Source organism: Centruroides vittatus, unplaced genomic scaffold (genome assembly GCF_030686945.1).
Source record: "Centruroides vittatus isolate TY-2023 unplaced genomic scaffold, ASM3068694v2 contig_1620, whole genome shotgun sequence".
Taxonomy (NCBI): Eukaryota; Metazoa; Arthropoda; class Arachnida; order Scorpiones; family Buthidae; genus Centruroides; species Centruroides vittatus.
The window spans coordinates 395,221-410,716 of record NW_027120986.1 but is presented as its reverse complement, the minus strand read 5'-3'; the positions used below and the strand labels follow the sequence as shown (position 1 = coordinate 410,716).

Here is a 15,496-nt window from a genome sequence, read left to right as displayed (position 1 = left end):
GAGTTCACCAGTGAAGAAGAACAAAATCAGGAACTAAATTACTTGGATATTACTATATTAAGAAAGGAAAACCGACTGCTATTCCGTAAGTACGAAAAATTATGTAATACAAAAAAGACTATTAATTACAAATCATACTGTCCCGTAGAAACTAAGAAAAACGTCTTTACTATGGACCTTAAAAAAATAGTGAACAGGACATCCTTACAAGAAGATATAGATAAAGAAATAAAACAACTTTTTAAAAAATATTTATTGAATGATTATCCAAAGAATTTATTATGTAAGTGGTACAATCAGTTTGTAGATTACAGATACAACGTAAAAAATCATAATGAAAATATTATATATGTTAAATTTCCGTATGTACATAAACTTTATGAAAGATATAAATTAATTTTCAAACAGTATTCTATATGTATTGTGGCAAAACAAAAAAACAGATTGTTAAATATAATTAATGTTATAAACAAAGATGATGCCAATACGTTAAACAAACTTGATGTTGCAGGTGTGATTTATAAATTGTCTTGTACTTGTCCACAAACGAAATCTTACGTCGGGGAGACCGGAAGGAAGTTAGAAGTACGTTTAAAAGAACATGAGGCAGCAATAAGATTAAAAAGAGAAGAATCGCCGTGGTATCTACACTATAAAAATAATTTATGTAATATCGATAGAAATAATATAAAAATATTGTATAAAGAAGAAAATTGTATAAAACGTAGAATAATAGAACATTTTTGTATAAAAGAATATGCAAATTTGATCAACCTGAATGACGGTATGCAGATAGATGCATGCTGGGAAAACATCACCCAGCATAAAAGGAACGGAGATTGTCGGAACCTACTTACCCACTGATGAGGCTTGGCGAAATGCATTTGGGGAATAGTACCAATAAAGTTATGAAAAAAGTATAACATCTTTTCGTTTCCGTTTATTTGTTTTTAACTCACTCGAAGTCGGATTTTAAAGAGTAGTTTTTCTACTTGGTTTTAACTTAAAGTTTTTTTAAAATTGAACTCTTGCAGACAAAAACAGTAAACATTAAACACACTAACACAGTACACAAAATTCACAGACACCATCAGACAGTCTTGGGCTAAGAAGGTCTCCATGGTAGGCATCCCAAAGATCTCAGCCAGGATCACGTTGACAGAACTGCATCAAACTGCTGGCTAACTCATGGATACTTATTAGAGTTCATAATTGCCGTACAAGTCCAGGTCATAAATACTATAACTTACAGAAAGTATATCTTAATAGACACAACGCTTACGACGCAGTGGCGTGCCGTCATTGGAAGCGATGGAAGCGCCGCTTCCACCTTCGAATGACCTTCCCTTGTATTTTATAAAATATAAATTTTCATATTTTAACGTACTTTGCATTAATTAAAATTAATATTTTATTATAACTGCATTATGTAACTTTTACAAATTTCTATACTACATGTGAAAAAAAACGATAAGATTGCTATTGTGTATTCGAATAATTCAGTGGCGGAAGGAATGTCGAAACCGGGTCAGTTTCTAATCAGCCAGATTATATAGGCATTAGCACATGCGGTTTACAGTGCACCAACCTCACCCGGTTTAGCTGGTAGAAGCAACACACGCGTAAAGAGTCCGACTTTATATCCCGGACCGGTTCTGAGCTGTTAGCCGCCTGCTAGATAATCGGCCACCCTCGCCCGATTATGTGAATCATGAGCAGACTAGATCAACGGCGGGCAACCCCCGGCCCGCGGGCCAGCTAAGGCTCGCGAAAAGTTTCTATCCGGCCCGCGAGATCTTTAATAGATTATTGAATTGGAAAAATAACTAATTAATAGTTATTTTTCCAATTCTTTGTAATTTTCGAAAACGATAAGAGAAATAAATGTACTAATAAACTTTTTATTTATTTATTTCATATTTGCAGACTAAAAAAATTACAAGTCACAAGAAGGCGTCAATTGACTACTACGGCCCGCGGAAAAAACGTAAAATTTATTCTGGCGCATGTTATAAAAACGGTTGCTCATCCTAGACTAGATTTATAACTTAACCTAACCGATAGGAGTTTACTGACATGTTTTTATGATAGTTCTGTATAGTTGACAGGAGTTTTTAAAAAAAAATCCATTAAAATATTTGATATATTTATTCTACGTTTATTCTGCTCTCCCATCTTATATTACTTACGAATTTCAATGTTAAACCGGTGATATTACGATTATAGTATGTCCCATCTGTAAGGGAATGCAGAAAAAACGTGTACAATTCTTGCATAATGTTAAAAAATTAACTGTTACTTTGGCAGCATCATTTACAACCAAATTTAATGAATGAGACGTACAAGGTACAAAAAAAGCTCTAGAATTTATTTTCTTTAAATTTACGATTTATGTATCCGTTGTCATAAAAATGTGTCTTTTCAATGTTTTCCCAAGACTACAGATATTCAAGTACAAAGTAACTGGTTTCGACTTTATTTCTACTAAGAAGTAGTTAAATAATTAAGAAATTAGGGAATGGGGACATAAATAAAACCCTGCTGAAAGAGCCAGAATTTTACTTAAACAAAAGCTCAACCGAACCAATCACTAGCTCAGTACAGTGGGGAACTGATTTCCGTGTACACCTGGTATTAAAACGAATTAGTTAGAAAACAAATGACTATTAACTTTAACATATTTAGATTTTTACAGCTATGGTGAGAAACGTTTAAAATTTACAACAGCCCTGTGGCGTCCTTTGAGATATACTAATGACGCGACAAAAGAGGCATTTGACATTGACCGGTATTGGTCGGCACCCTCGGAATTTGGCAACCTGGTGCATGCACGCGCCGCACACCTACCAGGACCAGTAGCGTAGCGAGGGGGGTGCAAGGGGGTGTATCATGCTCCGGGCGCCACTCGCAGAGGGGTGCCCAAATGGCCTCCAAGACAAACTATACGTGTTTCTGGAAGGGGAGGGGGCGCCCAAATGGTCTTTAAGACAAACTATATGTTTCTGGAAGGGGGAGGGAGCGCCAATAAAGTGTCGTACCTCGGGCGCCAGTTATGTTCGCTACGCCACTGACCAGGACGTCTCTGATTCCATTCATTAGCCACTCGTAGGGAGCTACAGTATTTCACTAAGTGGATTGTTTTAAGATTTAAAAAGTAAAGAATATTTTGTTATTTTTATGTACGTTTCTTCACAAAGTTATATTTAATTATAAGTTTCATTAAAAGTATATTCATACAATTGAAGAATTTTTTGTACTAGGTATGTATATTCGTCACACATTTTGTTTTACCAAGTAAGTTTTTCTGATAATTTTAATTTTAGCCCTTATATCGTGGCTAGTGATTCAAAAATTTATTTTAAAAAAGTTTTGGCTCAAGACCATATAATGAAAAAGAAAACATTATTAAAAGAGAAAGACCAATGCCTAAATTAAATATAAATACGTCAACAAAAAATTTCGACATTTTGACGATAAAATTAATGACGAATGACGATTCTTTCGTAAAATTGAAGCAATTTGGATATCAAAATAGAATAGAATTTAACATTGGTAGACAATATAAAATAAATATTGAAAATTATAACGAGATAATTAGGATTAATAGGTATATCTAAATTAATAGATGTTATATGTTTTTTCTCAAAGCAAGAATTGGCATTTAGAGGGCATAGGAAATTTATTGAATCTAATAACGGAGGTAATTATATTGAACTTTCTTATTTATTAAGTACTTCAGATAATCTATTGAAAATACATTTAAAGAAGTATACGGTTTTTACTGGCTTGTCGGACAAACGAATACGAACGGGCCCTGACGCGCAATTAATTGATTGCCCCTGAAAGTCGGCTTCTTACAGAAACACAGCTTCCCTATCATCAAATGTCACGGCACGCCACTGTTACGACGATACTTGCGTTAGCTGCGCATAGTAGGACTTGTAGACTATATAACACATCATATCGGGTTGCAAGTTTTTAACACATACTGACTGCTTACGCAAGTAGAAAATACACACAAAATATACTAGCTGAAGACCGTGCCAAAATTATAGTTAATTAAAACAATCCATCATAGACCAGACATCACATTATTGACAAACAAAACAAAATTACGCACATCATACGTGACTGTACCAAACACCCACAACATACAGAATACATACACTAAAAGTTAGTAACTACTTAAGACTCCTCTGAAAAATAAAGCTTGGGTACTTATTGTGCCAGTAGTCCTTTCTTGAACAGCATCATACCACATACATTACACATGAGTCTAAAAACATTAAGGCTTTACAACAGTGCATATACACAACACTAGTCGTATAATCAAGAAATTCTTAAACACATACGTACATAAACAGCATGTAAACAAAATATTTTTTCTTTAGTTGTGCTAGACACCGGTGTATGTGCCGTGTAGGAAATACTCCAATAATAATAATAACATTAAATTATGAATAGAATTATATAAATAATGATAAACAAATGTTTATCTATACAGTTTTTAATTAAAAAACACTTTTATATGTAAAATCATAGACAAACTATGGAAAAATTTATTCTCAAACTTATAACAGTAAACAATGATTAAAATAAATTAAATTAAAGTATTGTTAAAATTATTAAAATAAATGAAAAATACTCTATACATAAAAAAATATTATATTTTTTATTCAAGTTAAATTTATTTTAGAATTTTAATCATAAGAAGAATTCCAGTTTTATGGGTGAATCCGTGATAAACGCATCAGAAAATCTGTTCTCAAAGCATTTATATAAATAACGATTTATATTATGTTTTAAAATAAAAACGATTAATAAAATATGTTAAATATGTTCAACAAACTATCATAACTCTAAAAAATTTCGTTCGATATTTGCGATTTCATTTAAATTAACTTGCAAGTTAATTTAAATTAGACATTGCGTTTAATTTTTAAAATAATTAATATTTTAAAATAATATATATCAAAATCTCAATAAAGTGCCACCCTTATATAGCGCCAATGAACATTTGTAAACGATCTTCCTAATCTCGACAGCCCTGGATATTTGCTTTATTAAAATTAAAACTAATGACTTGTAATTTATTCTTTATTTAATCAGTTAAGCTCTAATTTGTACAACAATTTACTTTATAAATCAAGATACATAACTTGTGTTGCAGATAAAGCACCACAGAAACTTAAAATAGCTGAAGCCCAAACGGTGGCAACACTCGATCCACACGCATCTACAATGGTTCCCATGCAAGAAGATAAGATGAACTGAGCCAGAAACACCATACTACCGACTACTGCAACGTCTGTTCCTATACCTCTCACTTGATTTCTTGTAGTTTCCTCTTCCTCAAACTAAAATTTATGAATTTTTTTATTATTATTATTTAAATATTTCTTAAACAAAATACGGAATTTTACTTACCTTACCCGCGCAATGATATCTGGCTATCAGTATGTATGGTAAGGTAAAGAGGGTGGCATACATGATGCCTGCTGTAGTCGAAAATATAATGACGCCAGCTCGATGGGGAAAAAGTGACATAAATACCATGCCTAAAGAATAAACTAACTGGCCACATATGTAAACGGATTTTGCACCTTTGAAAAGAAATTATGTATTGGTTATTGATATATATTCATTGATTACAAAAATATGGAATATATGAATTGCAATACAGATAGAAAACGGCTTGAAACTTAGGCGAAAAATCTAATAGAAAATTAATTATAATACACCCAAAAGGTTTATTTTTCTTGGTTTTCACGTAATTTAACCTTTTCTGTATTGTTCTAACTACATTTACATTATTAAATTCCTTACAATTGCACCCATCAAATGGGTAAAATTCTTGGTAGTTGGTCTTGGGTTTGCGCTTGACCAACGGAGTTTCCAGGTTTTCTTCGCGTTTCTAATACCTAAATAGGAACTTAAAAAGTCCTCGTGAGATGTACCCCTTGGCAGATCGCCTTGTGTTGAGTTGCGTATTCCGTCAATCCATCTAACCATCCTACAATTGCGGATCTTCAAGTTATTTTCTATTTGTAGTTTAATTACATATATTTCCATTCTGATACAGACAGTATATGATACTATAGATTAAGAAAATATAAAAGAACTCACGAAATCTGCTGATTAATTTTTCGATGCAGTACGAATAGCTACAGCAGGAAAGAGAATAAAGAGCCATTCCCCAACATCCAAATTTCACTCCGTCTTGATAGCGAATATATTCTGGTGAACTGTGCGCTGCAGTGGGATTACCATTATAAACTACTTCTCCAACGAAGTTTGTGAAGTACAAAGAATAGCAAACCAATGACATCCAACAGAACAAATTAGTCAGGCATAAAATTTGAAGTGATTTTGGCATCTTGATTATGGATTTAAAATACTCCACTACTGTAGGAGGTTCGATAATATTTTCTTCTACAGAATTTGAAGATATAATTTCATCAAGTACATGATTCGATTCGTAACCTTCGACCTCCGCAGACTCAGCAGTTTTACTTTTACGCCATGTTTGCAAACTATGTAAACGAATGTATTGCAATTCTTCTTCGTTTATAAAAGTTTGGTAGCTAATTGAATCTGGTTCTTGAAAAAAACTTAGAGGAATTTCTTTAAATGATGTGACTGTAATTGTCACAGCTACTAAGAAGAAAACAGACACCATAAGGAACACTATCCGAACGTGATTATCTGTAAACGAAGAAAAGAATGTATTTTCCCATTTGGTGGCACTCATTGAATAACCAATGGCACCCCCTAATCCAGCCATTATTGTAAAGATGCTCAATCCTCGAGAATGATCCTCTTCAATAGTGACATCCAACAAGTAACTCCGTGCTGGAGATTGACAAGCATCAGAACAAAAATCCAAAAGAATGGTTCCTATAACTGTGAAAGTGATTCCAATAGGGTAAGTGCTAACATGATCAGAGTGTATCGTCTCGGTTATATTAGTATAATTAAAGCTCTCGTTGTATTGTTTGTCGCCCATAGCCAGTCCTAGTAAATGGCCATTTGGTACTAACATCAGTCCCAGAATTATACCAACCGAAAACATGATGATAAAAGGTCTTCTCCTACCATATTTCGAAGTGCAACTATCACTTAATGAACCTAGTAAAGGTGTCGTGAAGAATCCAATAAGAGGGCTTAAGCACCATATCATAGTCATATATTTGACATCTAAACCAAGGGAAAGAAGAATAGGGGTAACGAATGCGGTTTCTGCTGCGTAACAAAACTCGATACCACAAACGGCTCCACTCAATATCATCAATTCGCAGCTTGTTTTTCTCCTAAATATATCTTCGTACGACTTTGTTTTCGAGTGAAAGCGAATATTTTCTTTAGCAAGATGCAAACTACTTTTCGATTTCTCTTTAATTACCTCCATTGCTTGAGAAACGGAGCATGCTGCTTTGTCTTTAAATTCTCTTAGAAGACTGAGATAATTGATGTTTAAATTCATCTTCGCAAGTGTATACAAATTTTAAATTTTGTTTTATCTGAAAATTGAAAAAAAGAAAAAAACATTAAAATATAATCTCGTAGATCTAAAAGGAATTGTGATCTGCACATAACACCACAGAATACTTTGATCACGGGTTCGCGCATAATCGCATGTAGTTTACCGGGTTTCTTTCACGCGTCTAACACTTAAATATGGGCAAGTTTCCTACAGAAATCCTCCCGGAATGCACCCTTCAAATTGCTCACGCGTTGCGCTGCCTTATTTCATTAATCCAATAAGAGGAAGTTTAGCCATTCTCTCATTGAGTCACTATGGCATTTTGTTTTTATTATTGATCCTTTTCTTTTCCTCTGGGCCTTTTTTTTAGGTCCACCATAAAATCAGTTCAGGTCCTCATTATGGGCATGTCAAATTCTCTTGGACGTATGTGGGCTGGATGATGAGGGACGAGGCCCAGCAGACTCTCAGGAAAAATTTGTTGGGATCTGAATCCATCCTGAAATCACAGTCCACGAGAATTTATATATCGTGATGAACATTCTCAAACTTTTGGGGCAAACTCGAACCCGGTATTCTCCATATTTAATACCTTTTTAAAATTAAAAACAAAAAATTTAAATTTAATTTTAAAATTTGTTTGAAAAAATACGACAGAAGAAGGATCTGAGAAGAGAGATGAGGCCCGATCCTGTTTCAAAAGTGTCCTACCTATCTCCGATAATATATGAATTAAATTAATAAAATACATTTTCACCAAGTATAAAAAAAACGATCGTATTTTTTTTTAGATTAAAGATTAAATTTTGGGCTCCATTTTTTTCGGTGCCTTGTCAATTTTCTCTGCATGCCCCTAAATCCATACTTAGACAGGGTAGATAAAAATCGAGCTTGTTTCTTATATTTTAATGTAAGGAATTCAGTAATATTTATTATAGAGTTCTTACATGTTAATAAATTTAATAAAAATCTTAAAAAAAATTATGAAAAATTCCATAAATATTTTCGAAAGTTACCTTATAATTAAAACATTAATTATTTTAGCCGTTTAATCCTCAAATTAACTCGTTTCTTACGCTCTAATGTGATTCCTGTCGATTTTCTTTATCTTCATGAGTGATGATCATCATTAATTAATCATCAATCATCCTCAATAATATTAAAAATTTAATATTTTTCAATATAAGCATAATTAACTACTCGAAAATACTACTTTAACATAAAAAATCGCTAATTTTCAAGTCATTTCTAGAGCTAACAGACTGCAAAAATTAAGCACAAGTCTGGCTTCTCATTTTATCCTATTAAAGATTTTATCAAAGACCAAAATGTATGTCTTAAAATACTTAAAATACATTTTAAATAATAAATATTACTTAAATATTAAAGCTTAACAGTATTTATATATAATTTATATACTTGCAGTTTGTGGACGTTCTTTCAGCTAATATGACCGAATTGGGAGTGCAGTCGTATTTAACTTGTAAGTAATTTATGTATTAGATGGTGTTATTGGTGGAAACGTGTGACGTCAATGATCGATGCACCATTCAATCAGCTGTATCTTCTAATATTGTTACAAGTTCTTGTTGGGGATTGGGTTTATTATAATATTTTATAATGTCGTAAACAGCTTGTGGCACCACTTTTTTGGATTTGTCCCGCTCTGTGAGCAATAATAGGGCCTTTTTTAAGTCTGTCGTGGACTTTGTCAGGCCTGTAATGGGGAGCCATTGTGAGCCTGGTTGAATGTCGACGGACAAATCCGAGACAGATCACCCCCCAAAAAATTCCTTAGGTTCTTTAAAACACAAAATTATAAAAACTATTGTACAGTTCAAAAGATAAACATTTGAATACTTTTTGCAAAATATTAATAAATCATTGTCATTCATTAATATAGAATTGCTTAAGTTTTATGGAATGGCAATGATGTTGAAAATTTCATCATCATCCTAAATCTGTCGACGATGATAAACATTGATGAGGATGTACAGCAAACCTTCAAAACCACCATCACATTAACCAATGTGAGTAAATAACTATAAAATTTTAAGGACCACGATATTATTTAAAGAATGAATCAATATTTCTCCAAAAAGATTGAAAAGTTTGCTTAAATTGATCCAAAATATAAGTTTAAATCAATTACATTTTCAAAATTAAAGTAAAATAAAATCTAAGTTTAAATATTTATTTCTCAAAATAATTCTGATATTATTAATTCTGATATTATTAAGTAAGATTATTTATTAAATTAATTTATAAAACTATAAATACATTTTTTTATATTAATCTAAAGATAAAATATCTTGGGAATTTGTCTGATATGAGACATTCTCAATTGAATTATCCTTAAGAAGAAATACGAAACGCCTCTTCATTTCTAATCATCATCAAGAGGTCGATGATAAAGAGTCCAATTTCTGATTATATTATCATTTATAAAGGTTATATAACATTGTATTTAACTTATTTAACTAATAAGTATGAATTTATATGCAATAATATAAATGCTTACATCGAAATATACGTATGTATGCCAATTACAATTTTGTGAATACCAATCGATTGTCTGTAAATATAACACAAGAAACAGAAATTTGTGAAGAATTAATATAAGCTTTTATGAAAAACGATCAATTTATTCAATAAATTTTTATGAAATCTAACCATTTTTACTGTAAAATATTGTTATATATCTTTGATCAAAAATTAAAAATATATAAAGTTTTTATAACAAAATCTCATAATAGATGGCGCCACATATAATTTTATTTATTATGAATGTAATTAAAAAAAAGTGATTTTTAAAATAAAATTTCATAAAAGCCGGGAAAGTTACGCAACTCGTAGCTAGATTTTTTTACATCTCAGATGTTATCGTTTGGTTAGAGCGTATACTCGTACTTTCCTTATGCTCAGTTCGAACCGTTTACTGCATTACGTATATGTTTCATAAAAAGATAACTCGTGTTTAATGCCTTACCTTTAATTGCTAGGGCTGAAGAAGTTATCAGTCGACGTCTGTTGCTTCTTCCTCTCGCCAATTCTTCCGAGCATGTTGGCCATTGCCATAATATGGCACATTACACTACCGTCGTTGTAATGTTTTTTTTTCAAAATGTTTCGCACTTTCAGCATTGTTTTCTTTCGGATGAGCCTGCCTGATCTCTGTTGTCATCTTCTGAAGAGACTTCAGGATCAGGATGGGGGATGCCTGTACGCCCGGAACTCACTTTTAGTCTTATGTAACAAAAAGGAATTTTAAAATTTTCTTAAACAGCAAAGTTTTGGGACGGTTGGGCATTAGGATAGTCAGCAAAATTTATCTCTTGTTCTCCCAAGTCCTTACCATTTCGGAATGCCACTGATTAAGGATAATTCGTGGGATAGAGCAAGACTTCCAAGGCAAGAAGCATCCTGAGAAATCTTTATGAGGAAACTGGACTTATACAAGTGTTATACGCGCGAAGACGACCCAAAAATACTCTACGTGGCTAGCTTATTAGTGAGGCGCGAATCCACGATCAGTAACTATTTTTTAATGAATTTGGCTCTGAAAAGGAACTGCCATTATTCAGAGCTCCATTTTTTGCTTTATATTGCTTTGCTTTAATTTTGTATTGCAAGATTTTACCGTTTTTTCCTCTAATTCTAACTCCGTTTTTTTTTTTTTTTTTTTATCTTTTCTCATACTATCTCCTTATTTAAGGATAGTGTTCGAACATATCCTAACTCTATGTGAAATGGTTACAGCAGCTCGTCTCTGTGAGGACCAGTTGAAGGCTTGAGACAAAATCGTGCAATGATCCGTCGAAATCCCACTCTTTACAGAGATCACGAAATTCACTACAAAATCCAAATTTTTAAAACATTAAATTGAGTCGATATTTTTAGATTTAAGTACTTTTTAACTTTGATAAACAAACTATTACAATTAGCGGCTCAGGTTTTCAATAAGAATTGATCGGTTTCCTTCAGAGGAATCGAATCTTTTCATTTATTTTGGAGGGAGCCGATCGGTCTTTTCATTGATAATTTTCCAATCGAATTGTTAATTAATGCAAGTTTTGTTTTCACAACAGTCGCTCATTTTTCTTGCAGAATGGACAATTTCAAAGAATTGAAGGAATGCACTTCGGGCCATGCCGAGCCCGACGAAGTCGCCTCGTCTTTGCCTCGTGTAATATGAGTGCTTCCGAAAGATGCGGAGGAGGAGTCGCATACACCCCACGTTAAACGGGTGGTCATCATAACACCGGACGACAGCGCCTGGTCTCTCGTCCATTATCTGGAGTGGCGATATCCCGAAGTTCCGGAATGAACGGTGGTGACACGGTCATGTGAGACCATCTCCATAGTGATGGAGATGGCGATGGCCACGGGAAGAGATATGATAGGAGAGGTAGTCCGGCAAACTTCGAGTTTCTCGATGTGATGTCGGGGTGCGTCGGAGGAGAGGAGTAATCCCGCGCGTGTGCGACACAGATCAAATGCCGTAGGTATTTGAGGAGAGCTGCCTCTCTTGATCTTGAGATTCGGGGTTTTTATAAGATTTTTCCCTTTTGATTGGTCCTGTATCCCAATCCTCGCTTCCCGATTGGTCTCTCTCGTTTCTAGGTAAAAACCCGAGACTTGATCGGGTCACGAGAAAGATCCGTTTCGTGGCGTCTGTCCGATACCTTTTTATCGAGTTTATTGACAGAACTATAAGCTGCGCGCTCATAATTTATCCCGTTGTTTCTATTTTCTGTCAATTTTTGGATTTTAATAATCGCACGTAATGTTTCTCTAACCATCTAATCTTCCCCCTTTTTCGACTTTTTAACCTAGACAGACTGTTTATGACCACTCGTGTCAGAGTTCCATCTTTCCCGGCAGACATTCCACCGGATCCGTTACGTCATTCGTCTTCGCATCGCGTTTGCGACCACTTCCAATGCTTTCTTCAATAACCAATCACTTGTTCTATAATTACTTGTTTTGTCTTGTACTCTTAAATAATATCTAAAGGAGAATGTAATAGAACTAATTTTACATTTTCATTAAAGTTTTTATATTCTTCTTTGGAAACCGGAAGTAAATTCACCTATCTGTTGATACTGTATTAACAGCTTTTCGAGCAACGGGCAAATTAAAACTAGACCCCATTTTACCCACGAAGATTATATCCGTAACATTATGTACAAGAAAATAAAACGTGTATATAAAATAAAAAATTTAAAAAAATCGAACTTTAAATAATTCGACAGAAGAGGTCGCTACGGTCTTAATCTAAATTTAGAAAACACGTCACTGTTGCCACCCCAAAATATTTCCCGTCATCCACTTTTTTTAAAATCCGAAACAGATGATCACCACGAATAAAAATTGTAAAATATTCCACAAAATAAAAAATAAATATATTATTTTAGCGATTCGAGTACACGCGTTAAGATTTAAAACAACAAACGATTTTAAACTAGCGATTGGATGTTATATAACCGCGTTTACAATCAACACTTGATCACGTGACACCAACAAGCTTGACGCTGAGAGAAGCAGAAAATTTAAAATGGTTGTCGTTCGTTGCCATTCGATGTTTTCTAAAAGCGTTCCAAAACAGACGTCACCGGAACGAACGTCCTCTCGTAAAAGATGCAAGATCAAAGAATCGAATGTCGAAAGGTTTGCCTAATTATTATTATCATCATCGCGAATTTAACGGGATAAAAAAAAAAATGTCAGAGATTGCCTTTATCAGCTTTACACAGAAATAAACTCTTATTTACGTTTTAATTACGGTAATAAACTATGCTAAAACACGAATTTTCGAAGTTTCGTGTATTTTTTTTTTTTTTTTTTTTTTTAGAATGGATTTTAAATCGATTCGTTTTGAAAATGGCATATTCAATTTTTATTATCGAAAATACATTAGGTCATTAATCACACGTAAATACAGAGAATTACAATAATAATAGAATCCAGCTAATAGAGAAAAAAAAATTCAAAATTGCTTTGCCCTTCTGTCAAATTTTACTATTGAACGACAGATGGCGCTGCGAGCAAGGCTAATGTCTGCTATAAACGAATTACGTCATTACTTAAATGCTTGACGAGGCGCCCAAATTTTTAAAAACTGTTTTTTATTTATCACGATTTTTTAGTTTTATTATTAATTTAATAAAATTTAAAACATTGCGGTATTCGAACAGTTTAATGTTTATGATTTGTACAATTTTTTTTTTCTTCGCACGTGCGTTTCACGCATTAACACGTGCAGACTGGACACGTGTATAAAAATTATTTTAATTACAAAAATCCGCATTGTGATACGTTGTATATAAAATTTATACGAGTGTGGGCTATTTAATTTCTTGTGCAAGGTAAGAAAAATATCTAAATATGAATTATTATTATAATATTGTGTAGATTAACTCAAATAGGTATCAGCTAAAATGATCCAGGAAATATTACATAGAAAACATACAGGATTTATATAAGGTTGTGGAAATTCATTACAATATGATTGTGAAATATAAGAAAAAATAATTCCTAAAATCAAATTTTAAATAATAAATAGCATTAGGAATATTTGCTTGGATCTTTAAATTTTGTTAAACATTTTTTAAAAAATATATAAAAGGTTTCTTCCATTTATTTTTATATAAAAATTTCACATGTTTTTTACTTAATATTTTTAGGTTAAAGTGTACAGTACCTAGGTAACGCCAATGGCGGTGCTTCTGTTAGATTAGATTAACCATATTTTTAGTAGACGTTTCCTTTTCTTCTTTTGTTCAATAACTACCACGAATCAATAACTAATGACATTTAGCACACGGCGGCCTGCCGGCAACTCCCCTCCGGGAGGTCAGTCGGGAGCACGAACAGTCGGAAGCGCAGCCATAGTGCTACCATTACCTAGGTATACTTTGACCTGTTTTTGTTGATATGTCGAGTCGATAATATTTTCCTAAATAATCTTTTAATGTTTTTCAAACTTGAAAAGGTCTGTTAAGAGTGATTTACAACTTTATTAATTTTTTTCTGTGGAAATTCATAACAGAACTGTATTGAATGTACAGTACAATATATAAATGATGTTTTGACTTCTGCTAATTATCACTGAGTTCAGCGTTAACACAAAACTTTCCTTTATATCGCAAGTACTTTCGACGAAATTAAGCTCGTCATCTTCAGGCGAAAAAATTTGTTGTTCTTTTTTCGCCTGAAGATGACGAGCTTAATTTCGTCGAAAGTACTTGCGATATAAAGGAAAGTTTTGTGTTAACGCTGAACTCAGTGATAATTAGCAGAAGTCTATACAATTTTGGCCTGAGTTTTATTATTTATCTCTTATTTTAAGAAATGATGTTTTATAATTCATTCTGATATATTCTGAAAAACTGAATGTTTCAGATTTTCAATATATTACCATCATCTTAGTTTTTGATAGAAACACTCTAATGTACAACTATGATTATTTTCAACTCTCATTTATTGCATTTACTAGGGATATCAAATCTTTGAAGTTTTGAAACGATTTTTTAAGCTTCAAAACTTCGAAGTTTTAATGCCAACATTTTTGCCATAGTGATTTATTGTTACTAGAAATGAATGAATTCTGTCTATTATGAATTGATGAAATGACTATAATGATAATTCTTAAAATTAAATACATAAATACAGACCAGAAATATTAGAAACAAGCTTTATTCAAATTCAGTTTAGAATTTAAAATCCGATTATTAAACACATTTGGGATTTTCTTTGAAATGAAAAATTTAGCACACAAAAGCATTATAAAGACGGTGAGACAATTCTTTATTTTTGTTAAAATGTCACCAAAAATTGAGAAAACCCTTACGCCATTGGTTGATGTAGGTTTGATGGTTTTGAGCACTAAGCAAAATTTCTCTACATTTTCACTACACTCTCATACCGACGTAGACATTTTAATTTGCTTTGAAATTTACTTTTACTATTGTTTGAATATTAATTAAAATATTTGTAACTTTGGCTCATTTT

At 32.8% G+C, this 15,496-nt stretch overlaps 2 protein-coding genes across 2 annotated transcripts in view; one reads left to right on the top strand and one right to left on the bottom strand.

Annotated features, from left to right (window-relative positions):
* Positions 1-5,138: 5,138 nt before the first annotated feature.
* Positions 5,139-7,483, bottom strand: lovit (loss of visual transmission). The gene is made up of 3 exons (XM_067262881.1): positions 6,127-7,483; positions 5,428-5,603; positions 5,139-5,357 (listed from the first exon to the last, which is right to left on the bottom strand). The coding sequence occupies exons 1-3, from the start codon at positions 7,481-7,483 to the stop codon at positions 5,139-5,141; spliced, it is 1,752 nt and encodes a 583-aa protein (XP_067118982.1).
* A 5,518-nt stretch (positions 7,484-13,001) lies between these two features.
* The window catches only part of orb (polyadenylation element binding protein orb), a 59,356-nt gene continuing 56,861 nt past the window's right edge, over positions 13,002-15,496 (top strand). The window contains 1 exon segment of the mRNA XM_067262866.1: positions 13,002-13,153. Coding sequence (XP_067118967.1) covers positions 13,124-13,153 — 30 coding nt within the window. The 5' untranslated portion in view covers positions 13,002-13,123.